Source organism: Microcebus murinus, chromosome 16 (genome assembly GCF_040939455.1).
Source record: "Microcebus murinus isolate Inina chromosome 16, M.murinus_Inina_mat1.0, whole genome shotgun sequence".
Taxonomy (NCBI): Eukaryota; Metazoa; Chordata; class Mammalia; order Primates; family Cheirogaleidae; genus Microcebus; species Microcebus murinus.
This window is the reverse complement of record NC_134119.1, coordinates 55,424,513-55,437,938: the sequence shown is the minus strand read 5'-3', so window position 1 is coordinate 55,437,938 and position 13,426 is coordinate 55,424,513. Positions and strand designations below refer to the sequence as shown.

The 13,426-nt window shown below is 51.9% G+C and overlaps 1 protein-coding gene across 5 annotated transcripts in view; it reads left to right on the top strand.

Moving 5' to 3' along the window:
• Positions 1-1,445: 1,445 nt before the first annotated feature.
• The window catches only part of SLC2A9 (solute carrier family 2 member 9), a 197,561-nt gene continuing 185,580 nt past the window's right edge, over positions 1,446-13,426 (top strand). For 2 of the 5 annotated variants that reach the window (XM_075992966.1, XM_075992963.1), the window contains exons 1-2: positions 1,446-1,555; positions 7,608-7,707. In XM_075992966.1, coding sequence (XP_075849081.1) covers positions 7,645-7,707 — 63 coding nt within the window. In that variant the 5' untranslated portion in view covers positions 1,446-1,555; positions 7,608-7,644. Of the gene's footprint in view, positions 1,556-5,188; positions 5,318-7,607; positions 7,708-11,680; positions 11,876-13,426 lie in introns of those variants that run through there. The other 3 variants (XM_075992964.1, XM_075992965.1, XM_075992962.1) reach the window with 3 other exon arrangements.

The following is a 13,426-nucleotide window of genomic DNA, read 5'->3' as shown; positions in this document are numbered from 1 at the left end:
CTGCCTCTCACTTGGCCTGCACAATCTGGCCTTGGGGTGAGTGCCACTTTGTCCCCACTTTGCAGAGGGGTCACTTGTCCACCGCTTTTGGCACGACTGGGGACTGGCAGGACGGAATTTGTACATAAGATGTATCACCTCAAATCCCAGCTAGTCATCACCGTATACTCTTTATCCAGACACTGGTAAACCAACAGCAGTTGGATAATCCTGGGATTGGGGAATAATTTATTGCAGCTCAAAAGATGCCAAGAAGGAGGTTGACTGAGCACTGGAGGAAAGGAGGAGGTGGCCACCAGCTGGATGCTTGGGGAAGACTTGAAAGTCCTGGGAAAGCAATGTGTGGCCCAGAGGCACCCTCTGCCTTGGTGGCTGAGGTCTCCTGAAGCACGGCTGAGCTCACCCTGGGCACAGAAATGGCATCTTTCCAGGCTCAGTTGGTTTCCAACACTGGAGGCTGGTTCATAAAGACATCTCGCATAGACGTCCCCCAGGGATCAAGGGATTTCTTTCTGCTCAAGCCCTTTTGTCAGCACGGAGGCACCAGGAAACCAGGTCAGCCACCAGAAGGTTGCCGCTTGCTCTGAACTGATGCCAATGGGAAAGAATGGGCTTTTCCAGGTTCCTGAGAGAGCACTGACCCCCAGGGCCTGAGGATGTACCCGAGTCGGCATAGAATCCTTTTCCCACTGGGCCCACCTTCCCATGCTACCTCCAGAGAACTGTCCCTCACTTCCCAGCCCTCACTTCTCTTGGTGACTGGGTCAGAAGGGAGCTTTTCAGCCCTTGGCTGGGCCTGGATCTTGCCCAGAGCTACCCGGCAATGCTCCCGGCCCCTCCCCTCTTTCTGTTGCATCTCTGTCACCCCAGCTCTCCATTTATCTCAGGATGCTGCAGAGTGAGAAGAGCTAGCAGGTGTGCATCACTGCTGAGCTAAGGAGAGAGAGGGCAATGTGACATTGATGAAAAAATGACAATGACCATGGGTACAGCATTTTGCAGGTGAGGGTGCTCAGGTATTTCTCCCTGGCTGAGTTTCCTGCGACAGGGACAGGTAACAAGAGCCAGCCCCTCATCCTGCTCTTTTGGATGTAGGACTTGATCTGCCTACTCCTGACTGGCTTCTGCTTTCCAACTCTCCACGTCACTTTACTCACTCCCCCCCAGCCCAGGCAGGGGGCTCTGCGCCAGGCACAACCTCGTGTTAAGGAGAAGGGCTGTGACGCCCAGAGAGGTGGAGGAGAGTCCGGTCCGTTCGTCAACAGTGGCTTCACCAAGACACCTCTACCCTCGGACTCCAGGGCCAGAACATGCTGACGCACTGCTGATTGCGATGAGCTGAGCCAGTCACCAACAGTTAGTGGTTAACCATTTATCGCTTATCAAGATGGGCCACAGAGAAAGTTTACAGGAACAGCTGGATGTGGCTTAATCATTAACACTGCTCAACTTCACAATTTCCCAGGTTGACATCTAATTAAGTTGAGACCCCATCTGTTTATCAGGCATACTCTGCTTGCTAGACCGGAACAAGCGAGGCAAGCTCCGGAAACAGGTGAGTGCCGCTTGCGGACTGGGGCGGGCTTTGAGGAAAATTCCAAGAATGACTGAGACCTTTATGGAGCAGCTAGAACGAAGGATTTGAAATCAACTTTACAGGGTTGTGGTGACAATTAAATGAGAATATGCACAAAAAGTGCTTAGTGCGGTATCCGACAATTGTTCATATAAAAATGGAATTGATTATGATTACAGCTGTGGTCGCTATTCCAATGTCCAATAATCTGATAATCTCTCTCTCTTTGTCCTTTCTCTCTCTCTCCCCCTTCCTTCCTTCTTCCCTCCCTCCACCACTTTTCTTTCTTCCTTCCCTCCCTCTCTCTCTATCTTCCTCCATTCCTCCCTTTCCTTCCTTCTTTCTTTCCTCCCTACCTCTACCTCCTCTCCTCTTCCTTCCTCTCTGTCTCCTCCTTTCCTTCCTTCTCTCTCTTTCTTACTTTCCTCCTTCCTTCCTTTTCTTTCTTCTTTCCTTGTTCCCTCCCATATTTCTCCTCTTCCTCCTCTTCCTTCCCTTTCTCTCTCAAAGGTGCTATGTTTTCCACATTCATTTTCTTGTTTGGGGATCTGCTTTAGTTTCATGCCAAAGTCAGCAGACAACCCTGAAAATTCAGAAGCAAGTCACAGCCAAGCATTAATCAGTTGGAGAACTTGGGGACCAGGTGCGCTGTGGGGTTCTCTGTGCACAGCTGTTGGCCAGTGGGTGGCTGAGACTGCCTGGTTTTGTCCTGGGGGCCACATCACAGGGCGGACAGTGTGTGAGGTGGTGGCTCCAGGCACCTCCAGGAAGGCTGGTCTCCAGCTTTCATGAACCACATGCGGGACAACAAGTGCCACTTGCTGTTTGCTGACCTGTTGTGGCTCACCAGTGCTCGCCAGTGTCTGTCCTTGCCTCTGTCCCCACCCCACACAGGCTCAGTGAGAGTGATGGTCTGGCCCCAGGCTGTCTGGGCTCAGATCCAACCTCTCTGACAGGTTTGGGGAGTGAAGTCACGTCAAGCCTTGGTAGCTTTATTTCTCACGTGGGCCCAGCATTGCAGCAGACACAGGTTTTCTTGGCAGCAGTAGCAATAGTGGTGGCAGAGGTGATTTTCTATTAATAAATATTTAACCCCAGTTAAAGTCTAGGTCCCTACCAGTCAGATTGCCTAGAGCAGTCCTGGTGCTCTGCTATGCTAGATGCCAACTTTATAGCTGCTGGATGTGGGAGGCCCAGCAGAGAGGGTTCTGGGCTGCCAAAGTGGCAGGTAGGCGTTTGGGGACGTGGGCAGGTGGCTATTCACCAATGGGTACAGCAGCATTTTGATCTTGTAAGAACCAGCATGTCCATTCTGGTGGGTATCAGCAGGGCAGCAGTCTCAAATAGCAGTGAGATTAGTGCTGTCATTACAGATTGGAAAGACAGAGCTAGCATTTTTGAAGCCCTCACCACGCATGGTGTTTATTTATCTTATGTTTATTTATCTTATGTATTTATGTATGTTATTTTAGTAATCTATCATTCTATTTAAGCCTAAGAGAATTACTTGGAGGCAGTTTAGAGTTCTTCAGTCAAAGGCCACATGCCCCCCCCCTTTCCCTTTAGTAAGTTCTAAAACACCATCCATTCCTTGAGGCTCTCACAAACAGCGAGTACCTGGTCTGTGTTCCACAAAGGCTGTGCCCCTGGGGAGGAGCATGAAAGCTGCCGTGCATTTGGCATTTACCATGTGCTTCACACACATGGACTCATTTCATCCTCACTGTGGGCTGATGAGGTAGCTCATGGCATTGCCCCCATTTAAGACATAAAGAAATGGAGGTTCGGAGAGGTCAAGTAACTTTCCCCAAATCACACAGCTAGTAAGCTGTAGAGCTGGGATTTGGACGCATGGCTCAGGAGTCCATGCTGCCTCGGGTGCAAGCTGTGTGCACTTGGCCTTGCTCTGCATGGGCAGTCAGCTTCCCACCTGTGCCAAGACGTCTCAGGAAGACGAGGGCACCTTCAGCTCTGAGTAGTCTGTCTGTAGGGGGGAGCCTTGAGCCTCTGCTGCCTACAGCTCCCCCAGGCGGGGTCAGTATTGACCTTTCCTTGCTGGTGGGGGTGTAGGAGAAGCTTGGAGTTGGCAGTGACCTGGAAAAAGGACAACCCACCACCCGCACCCTCCTGGTGCCAGCAGCGTTCTAGGTTTCGGCACGTTTTCTGGGAGAATGTGCAGGTCTCTCCCAGCCTCAGCCTCCTCCTCTCGGCACAGAGGCTTCGTTGTTTAGGGTCTGCTGAGCGCTCCGTTCCCCCACCCCATGCCCAGGTCCCCCTGCCCCAGTCACATCCTGTGGGAATGCCGGACACACACCATCACTGCTGTGCTCACTGCCCTCTCCCCCCAGCTCTGGCCTCACTGCCTCCCCCACATTCGTGCTTGTTCATCTGCCCTGACCTTGGTTTCTAGGTGGTTCCCACTTTGCATGGACATAGTATATCCCAACGAAAGCCATGTGGGGACCACAGCTTGTGCCACGTCTGCTCTCAGCCGTTTTCCTATCTAAGCCCCCAGTGGCAGCTCAGAATGTCCCCTGTCTTCTCCCACCTGCTTGCTCCACCGCTGAGCCACAGATAGACCCTAGCACCACCCACAGCCTGGCCAGGCAGCTCTCCAGGTTCCTCAGTGATGAGTCCACGGCTGGCTCCACACTCCTGCCACCATCAGCTGCCTTCTTTCCCCTTCAGTTCTCAGCTTTGCCTCACGATTCACATGGATACATGAACAGGCTACCAGTGCCGTTAGAACATCACACCATTGGACTGGAGTCCCCATTGTCCCCCTTCCAGACCTGCACTCCTCGCTGTACCTTTGACCCCATACCCTACCACATGCCCTCTCCTCTGCTCCCACTCACCGTCAGCGTTGTGGGAAGACTTGTCCGCACAAGGCTCTTCTCCAGAAGCGCCAGCCTCTTGTCACCCTCTCCCCTCATGTCACCCTTGTTACTGATGGCCTCCACGTGGCCACATGCTGTGGACACTTACTCTTCCTCCTACTTGACCTGGGACTATGGCCAACACAGTCGGACCCTCCCGTCTTCTCAAAGTTCTTGTTTTGCCATTCCTATCACCTAACTCTCACTTACCATCCTCTGTCTTCTCTTTCCAGGTTGGAGTTCTTCAGGCATCTTCTCTTCCTACTTTCTCTCCCTGGGTGATCTTACCTACTCCCACGGCGTTAATGACCATTTAATTTATTTGCATCACAGACGCTTCTTGAGCACCACTCTTCTGTCCAATGGCCCAAGTGCTATTTACAATTTGATGTCCCCAAACATCTCAAGGTCAACACTCCCTAAACAGAACTCTTCAGTTCCTCCCGCTCCCAAATCTATTATTCTCCGAGTCTTCTCCAGCTCAGTGCATGATAGTTGTCATTAATTAGACAAGGGTTTGCCAGGCAGCTCCCAGGCCTTTTATGTACAGTATCCTTCATCTAATAATCATGCTGTGAGAGAAGGATACCTATCTTCAATAGATTGATAAGGGAACAGACTTACAGGTGGGTCAGTGGCAAAGCCAGCAAGGGGACCCAGGTCGCTGATCCCAATGGCTTATGTCCTTCCAAATCCTGACTCGCAATCATTTGGAGACTGTCTTTATCCTTAGGCACCTGTAGGGCCACCATGTTGTGTAATTCCAGAGCAACATTTACAAGGTCATCTTCGTGGATGGCAGTTCCTGGAGTTATGAAGTGACAACAGTCACATAAACTAGGATGACAACGAGTCCCTAGAGGTGAGCATTTTGGTGAACATGGATACCCTAATTCTGAATTTCTTCGTCCCATCCCATGAGCCCATTCTGTCTCCTCCCTTCCCTTCACTTCCACCCACCCCCCACCCCCCATCCTGCTTACCCTGCACCTCTCTGGCCAGGCTGTCAGACTATGGGTGCAGATGAAGCAGTTATGGCCCGAGCAGGAGGAGTGCAGGAGCATATCAGTCACTACAGTCCTACTAGTTCTAGAGAACAGTCCTACTAGTTCTAGAGAAGTAGAACTAGTAGGAGATACACCCTCCATCTGTCTGCCTGTTTATCCAGGTTTCTTTGAAGAATCAGCTGATGTGATTGTGAGGGTGGCAAGCCCAGCACCCACAGGGCAAGCTAGCAGGCTAGACATTCTGGCAGGGTTGGTGTTGCTTGCAGTTTTGGGCCAAAGGCGGGAAACTCAGGCAGAATTTCTATGTTATAGTGTGGCAAATTCGTTCCTCTTCAGGGGACCTCAGCCTTTTCTCTTAAGACCTTTAACTGGCTGGGAAAGGCCGACCCACCTTATGGAGGCCATCTGCTTTACAGGAAGTCAGCTGGGCCAAATGTTAACCGTATCTAAAGAGTGCCTTCCCAGCAGTATCCAGGCTGTTCTCCAGATGTTTGGCCAAACAGCTGGACACTGTAGCACAGGCAAGTTGACACACACAATGAACACCACAAGGAGGGCGCAGTCCTTGGCGAGGACACAGATACAGGCACAGTCAGCCCAGCAACCTGGTCCTGCTGGGCTCGTGGAACATGCCACGGAACACACAGGAGTGATCCAGATTTCTAGAAGGAACAAATGGACCGAGCAGGTGAGCCTCAAAGGTGAGGCAGAGGAAGGAGGAAGGCACTGGGCCAAGGGCACAGCCTAAGCAGCGGCAGAGAGGCCTGCAGTGCACGCGGCTCCAGAGGGCTGGACGTCGTCCCTGCAGTGTGTGCCGGGGTGAGACCGGTGCGGCCGGCCCCTCAGTGCAGGCCTCGAATGTTGCTCACAACCAACATTCTTGTCTAGCCAGCTGAAATGACTTCTGGACCTAAATCAGTGGCTCAGAGTTCATCATGCTGTAAGAAATGCACATTCTTCCAGAATGGTATTTTCTGCCCCAAGAAACAGAACATTAAAGCATTATTTTAACTATACGTGGCTACCTGAGACCTTAAGTGCTTTGTTCTTTAAAATTTTTTTAAATTTAAAACAATTTTAAAAACTCGTGGGTCCAGTTATATAAGTATTTTTTTCAGTGTAGAACTTTGAAAAACTATAGGAAAACAAAGACTAAGATAAAAATTGGATAAAATGCCCTGGCCAAGTAGTTTCCTGCCAGTCTACTATCTATGCCTATGAATATGCATCCATCTTCTGCTCTCATATTATGTTTTAAATTTATTTTAAGAAAAACACACACTAATATAGTTTAAGTACATATATTATTTAATAGTCATGAATCTATTAATAAGTATATATATTTTAATATTGAATAATATTTATTTATACATCTTCCTTTTTTTTTTGTCAAATAAGAATTTATTATGAGCATGGCCTCCTGGCATCAAATGTTCTCACATACCATAATATGACTATATAAATTTCCATCATATGAATATACCATAATTTATTAAAATTTCCCTGCTAGATATTTTTTCCTATTGTAAATACCACTTTTCTGACATGAAAAATGCTACAATGATCATCTTGGACTTTAATCTTTGGGCACATTTTTATTACTGCTTTAGGATAAATTTTTATAAATGGCAAAGTTGGGCCAAAGGGCATAAATATTTTTATGGCTCTAGGAACATATTTCTAAACTCCAGAAAAGTTGTACAATTTCCTATTTGTGTCATGCCGCTGATTCAGAGGATAATTTTGGTAACTGTTCCCAATTTGGCAGATAACATTAGCATTTCATTTAATTTGCACTGATTTTACATTCACATCTCGGAGACAGTCTAGTGTTTCCAAACTGAATTACCTCTGAATGAGACTATGCTGGGGGGGTGGCCCGCATTTCATAAGCTGTAAGGCAGCGTAAGAAACATAGATGTAGTCCAACCCTGCATTTCAAAAATGGGGAAACTGAGGCCAGAGAAGAGCAGGAGTAGCCCAGGTCTCCTGGGGTCCGATTGAGGATGCTGCTGTGTCCCCTCCTGGTGTCCCTGCCAGGGCCCTCACAGCAAACCTGTCGAAGGCTGTTTGGAGCCACCTCCTCTGAGCCGCCCATAGTGACAGCAAGTGTCCCATGGCTTCTTCCTTTCTTCTCTTTCTCAGAAACAATAACAAAAGTCCAAAATCTGAAAAATAAACCATGAAGCTCAGTGAAAAGGACCCAGCAGAAAACAAAGAAAGCAATTCAGTGAAAAAGAAATTGGTAAGTCCTGGTTTCTTTCTCTCTCCCTTATATGGGTATTCTGGTGACCTTGGGCAGTCCCTCCTTGTCCCTACCCCTCCCTCCTCCCGGGGGGGGGGGGGAGCAGCAGGTGGGGGCTAAGGGAAGGCAGCGCATAGAGAAGAGTGAGCAATAGCTGCATGAAAACCCGCACAGGAAAGAGTCGTGGGAACTGTAGAGAGTGTGGGAAGAGGCTCAAGAGATGGACAATATGGATAGTACTGACCTGTTGGTGACTTTCTGGACTTGGTGGGGTCTCCATTCCAAAGGTCATTTCTCAACAAGGGGGCATTGATGTTAGTGATGATTATGTCATTCTCCTTCAGGATACATTGAAGCCCGTCCCCCACTCCCCCACAAGGCTTAGTCCACTGCCTTCCTCCAGGAAGTCCTCAGCAGCTAGAACAACCCTTTCCTTTCCTGCGACTCCTCGGGCCCTCTCTTTAAACTGGATTCATGAAGCAGCAGCCAGAGAGCACCCACTCTGCGCCAGAACTTTCCACGCGTCTCTCATTTGGTTCTCTCAGTTATATACGCTGAAGGCATCACTATTCCCATCTTATGGGTGAGAGAGGGCTGAGCCATTTGCCCGAGGTTATGTGGCTGGCACCAGGGGCAGCCAGTCTAAACTTGACCCACCCCTGCCTTGTCTCCTGGGACGCACACGGAGACAACTGTGATGTGGAAGAAACTGTGCTCATGTTTTAACAAGCCTGCACTGCCTGGAAGGACAGAGATCAACGCAGATCCACTAGCCAAGTTGCCAGGGGCGTGTGAACGAGGCACGCTGAGCATCATTATTCCCATACAGGTGTGCAACAGTTTGGGGAGGTGAAGCCACCGGCCTCAGGTCACCCAGGGATGTGGAAGAATCATGTCAAATAGACAGCAACTCCCTTCAGGTGGACACTGTATCTTTTCTAGGTACTTCGGTGAGTCAAGGATCTACTGTCTAGGTAGTTGGTGTAATGAAGGAAGGGATGTGGTCATCTCACACATTCTGCTTAAATGGTACTCAAGAGAGTTTCCCTCTCTGTCCAACCCTTCCCTGTTAGAAACTTTTCCACTTGTCCAAGCAAAAGTTTAAGCCTTAGTAAATCATCTAGAGGACAGTATAAGTTCAGTTCCAGAAGTATCTGGAACTGGACCCCTTCCCTGAGCCAGGCAGGAGAAAGGCCTTAGGAGATAAAGAGGCTTGGGGCACTGCATGAGTTTACCAGGGCTGTCATGACAAAGTACCATAGACTGGGTGGCTTAAACAGTAGAAATAGATTGTCTTACAGTCCTGGAGGCCCAAAGTCCAAGATCAGAGCCAGCAGCGGTGGTGCCTTCTGAGGCTGCCCTTCCTGGTGTTTGTATGTGGCCGCCTTCTCCCTGTGTCGTCTGTGTGTGTCTAATCTCCTCTTCTGATAAGGACGCCTGTCAGATTGGATCAGGGACCCATGCGTATGACCTCGTTGTGCCTTAATTACCTCTGCAAAGACCCTGTCTCCACATACAGTCCCACTCTGAGGTCCTGGGTGTGAGGACTTCAACATGCAGCTCTGGAGGGACACCACTCAGCCCATCGAGTGGACTGCCCGCGGGAGGCTGCTGTGCTGAGGGACAGCCAGCTGAGGGGCAGCAGCACGCGGAGCCTGGCGCTGGGCACTGGACGTCAGGGGGCTGCGGGGGGGAGGTGGGAGGAGCTGGGCACTGAAGGACGGGCGGAGTCCGGGGGAGTCAGAAGGAAGGGCCTGAGCTGGTCCAGGAGAACCAAGTGGGCAGGATCCCCAGTGTCACCAGCGGGGTGTGAGCGGAGGGATAAGTGAATGTCTGAGCGGCTGAACGGGCCCCAGCCCATTGCCTGGGAACGTTTGTAGTATGGCCACGTCCATGATGGGAGTCAGTTTTCTCAGGAGCTGCTTTGGGTCCAGGGCCACTGGCTGTGTGGATTCAGAGGAGGGCTGCTCCACGCTGTCCCGGCACTCAAGTTCTCCCCCATGATGCAGGACTAGCAGCTCCTCCCAGGCTGCCAGGAGGAATGGATGACATCGTGGACATGAGTGCATGTGGGAAAGCAGTATAGACGTACAGTGTAGACATGTACGTGAGAGGAGGGTGAGGAGGGTGTGCTGGCTGATGGGAGCCCTGGTTAGGTGCCATCTGGTTCATGGAGGGACAGGCCACCCTCCCACCTACTTCTATGCCGAGCTGTAGCTGCACATTCGTGTTGACTGCCTGATTTGTGGTGCCATTTGAGGTTTCAACCCCAAGGGGGAACTATGGAACAATTTTAAGTAGGGCGAGGGGTCACCTGATCCAATTTGGGTTTTAGCAAAATCTGTCGAGATCCCCGTTACAGTTGAAACCAGGGAAAGTGCGTAGAAAGAAGTCATTGCTATGGGGCGAGGAGGAGGAGGAAATGAGATGATGAATATCCCCATCAGGATGGCGTGGGGGTTGGGGGAAGGCAGAGGGGCCCTCGGCACTCAGGGATGTGGCTGTTCCTGCCCCTCCTCTGGTCTCTTCCTGCTCATTCGCCTGACCACACACACCCGACAGCCCTGGCTGCAGGGCTTGGCTCCCCCTTCCTGCCCTGCCCCTCCTTGGCCTGTGTTCTGCCCGGGCCTGTGCACCCTGTGACAGTCCGCTCAGGAGCCACCTCCTCCGGAAGGTCTCAGTGACCCAGCTGAGATGCCTCCTCCGTGCTGTTCTAGGAACACCCCTCTTTGCATGCCAAGCTATAACTGAGGGTTTGCATGTCAGGAGCCACTCCAGACCTGCAGCTCTTTGAGGAAAACCAATGCGAGAAATAGCCAGTGCTCCCCGAGGCATCCCCACTGATTAACATGCACGGTGACTAATATACTGCATGACTCATGGGTGTGGTGCATCCCTAGCCTCACCACCGGGGATTGGTTTCCCTTTTGGTTCCCCATTTGCTTTGAGGAGCTGTTTCCCCACTGCTTTGTATCAGAGTTGGGCGGATATTTTCAGGTGCATTTGACACTTCAAGCTCCCAGCACACCTATAGCACTCTACACCTCTTATGCTAATGTGTGCTTTCCATGAAACCCATCTTCTCTGTCTCTTTGTTGTGGGACTCGAGCCCTGCCTTGTCTCCCAGGCATTCTACACTCACCAATCTGCCTTTGTCGTGGCCCAGCCTCCAAGACCGTTCTCTGCGTTCTCTGCCTCTGGGAGCAATTGGCCCAGGCAACTGTCCTAGCCATGGCTAAAGGCGCTTCTCTGACATGGGGGCAAATCAGCCATGCAGCGAAGTAATCATGACATGCCGGTGTGCATGAGGTCCTTGTCTGCTCAATGCTGTCCCCGAGCCAGCCTAGGGCTGGCACACGGGAGTGTTCCCTCAGCTAGGGTTGGATGAACAGGACAGAGCAAGGACGGAGAAGTTAGTCCATTTCCTTCCACACCCACAGCCTCTGCCTTTGCTCCAGGCTGCAGGGCCGCTGCTGGGGCTGTGTGTTTCGTGTGTGAGCCTCAGAGTAACTCTGCAGGACCGGCAGGGCAGGGGCAGTATCACTCTGCTCTGGCAAAAGTGGTAGCTCAGAGAAGTCAAGTGACTTGCCTGAGGACACACAGTTACAAAGTGAAGGAATTGGGGATGGAACCCCACCCAGGCTTCTGAGGCAAAGTCAGCCACCTCTCCGTTGTCCCAGTCATTAGGGAGGCGCCCTGGGTTTGTGTCAGTCACTCCCTCCAGGAACGCTGGCTTTCTTCAGGAAGAACTATAAGAAGATGCCGAAGGGAAACTCCTCCCACCCCTGGGCGGCTCCTGCGAGGACAGGTTTTCCTGTTAGGACCCTCCCAGTGCTGTAATGACTCGGGAGGAGGGAAAAGAATTGTTGCCCTATTTCCTGTTCAGGCACGATCAAATCGCTACAATTCCTGTTTGGACGCCCCCGCCCCCTTCCCGGTGGACTCTGCCCCTTATTCACTGGAGGTGGGGCAGAGCCCAGGGCCCCTGGGCTGAGCCGTGACTTGGGCCAGCAGGGCCCATGGTGGGAAAGAAAACATGGATCTCAGGGAACCGTGCTTAGCTCCCCTCACGCATGACACCAGCTGCCCCAGGCCTCTGGGGTCAGGAAGGGTGTCACCTGAGTGTCACCACCTGAGAAGCGGGCTGCCAGGTGGGAAGAGAAGAAAGGTAAACATGAAAACTGGCTTCTGTGTGGCTGGAGGGCTTCGGGGAGTCCAGACTGGGGTGGCAGTCACGTGGCAGCACTCAACCCAGCCTGCAGCTGTGTGGCTGAGGGCCCTGGGCTGTGACTGTGGCTTGGTGGCCCTGCTCTCCAGGCTGGGCTGGCAGCGCCCCTGGCAGCCTGGCTGAGCACATGGAACAGGCCACAGTGGAGAACTGCGCTGCACTCACTCTGTGGTGTCCCTCTTCGTCCCCTCCCCAGTGCATGGTGCAGGCAGCAGCATGGTCAGTCAGTGGGCACCCTCTGCCCTGGGACTGGCAGGGAGGAGGTAGCAGGCACAGGCACGGGCTGGGGCTCCCGGGGCAGGGCTGAGGCAGGGCCCCTCACATAAAGAGCTCTGGCCTGCTGGGTGCAGACAGGGGAGAGTCTGCCACTTCTAAGGTGATGGGGCTGGGAGTGAGGGAGGCCATTGGCCCAGAGGAGATGCCTGGCACAGCCTGGTGGCTCAGAGGAAGCAGCATCAGAGCTGAGCCCCAGAGGGTGAGTTTAAAGAAAAAAGTGATAGAGAACAGGTGCTTCATCTGAAACGTGATTCTGCTGTCAGTGATCCCACTCAGCTCAAGCTCCACTGACTGCAGGAAAAGAAATCAGTCTCACACCTCACTTGGCAAGGTCCCTTCCATGGCACACAGACCCCGCGCTGGCCTCCATCCTGTCACCGCATCTGCGAGCACGTCCTCGGCAGCGGGCGCAGTGCCCACTGTCTGGCCTCAGCGGCTCACACAGGACCTCGCTTGTTCTGTTAATCCTTTCTGGGGCGTGACAACCTCTGAGGTGGGTTCCATTAGTATCCCCATTTTAAAGATGAAGAAACCAAGTCACAGAGTGGTGACGTAACCAGCCAAAGGCTCCACAGTTGTAAGTGGCAGAGCTGGGGGTAAGAAAAGGTTGAATCAAAGAGAGAAATATAAAAACAAGAATGTGGAGCCTTCAGGGGCCTTCAGAGGAGGAGGTGTTGGCAACAAGTCTCAGACAGGAAAGTGTCTACGAGGGAGGACACCGGGCGGAGGCGGCACTGAGACCCGAGCATGTGGATTTAGGCTGGATCAGAAGGGAGTGGAGAGGCCGGGCCGGGTGGCTCACGCTTATAATCTGGCACCCGGGAGGCCGAGGTATGAGGATCGCTCAAGGTCAGGAGTTTGAGACCAGCCTGAGCAAGAGCGAGACCCCGACTCTACTAAAAATAGAAAGAAATTAGCTGGGCAACTAAGAATATATAGAAAAAATTAGCCAGACATGGTGGCACATGCCTGTAGTCCCAGCTACTCGGGAACCTGAGGCAGGAGGATCGCTTGAGCCCAGGAGTTGAGGTTGCTGTGAGCTAGGCCAACGCCACAGCACTCACTCTAGCCTGGGCAACAGAGCCAGACTCTGTCTCCAAAATAAAAAAGAAGAGAGTGGAGAGAGAGAAGCTGTATGGGTGGAAAACTCACCAGGTGCTCATGGCAGGGGGGAGAAAGATTTCTTACACAGAGATTAGGATACACAAGTGTAAA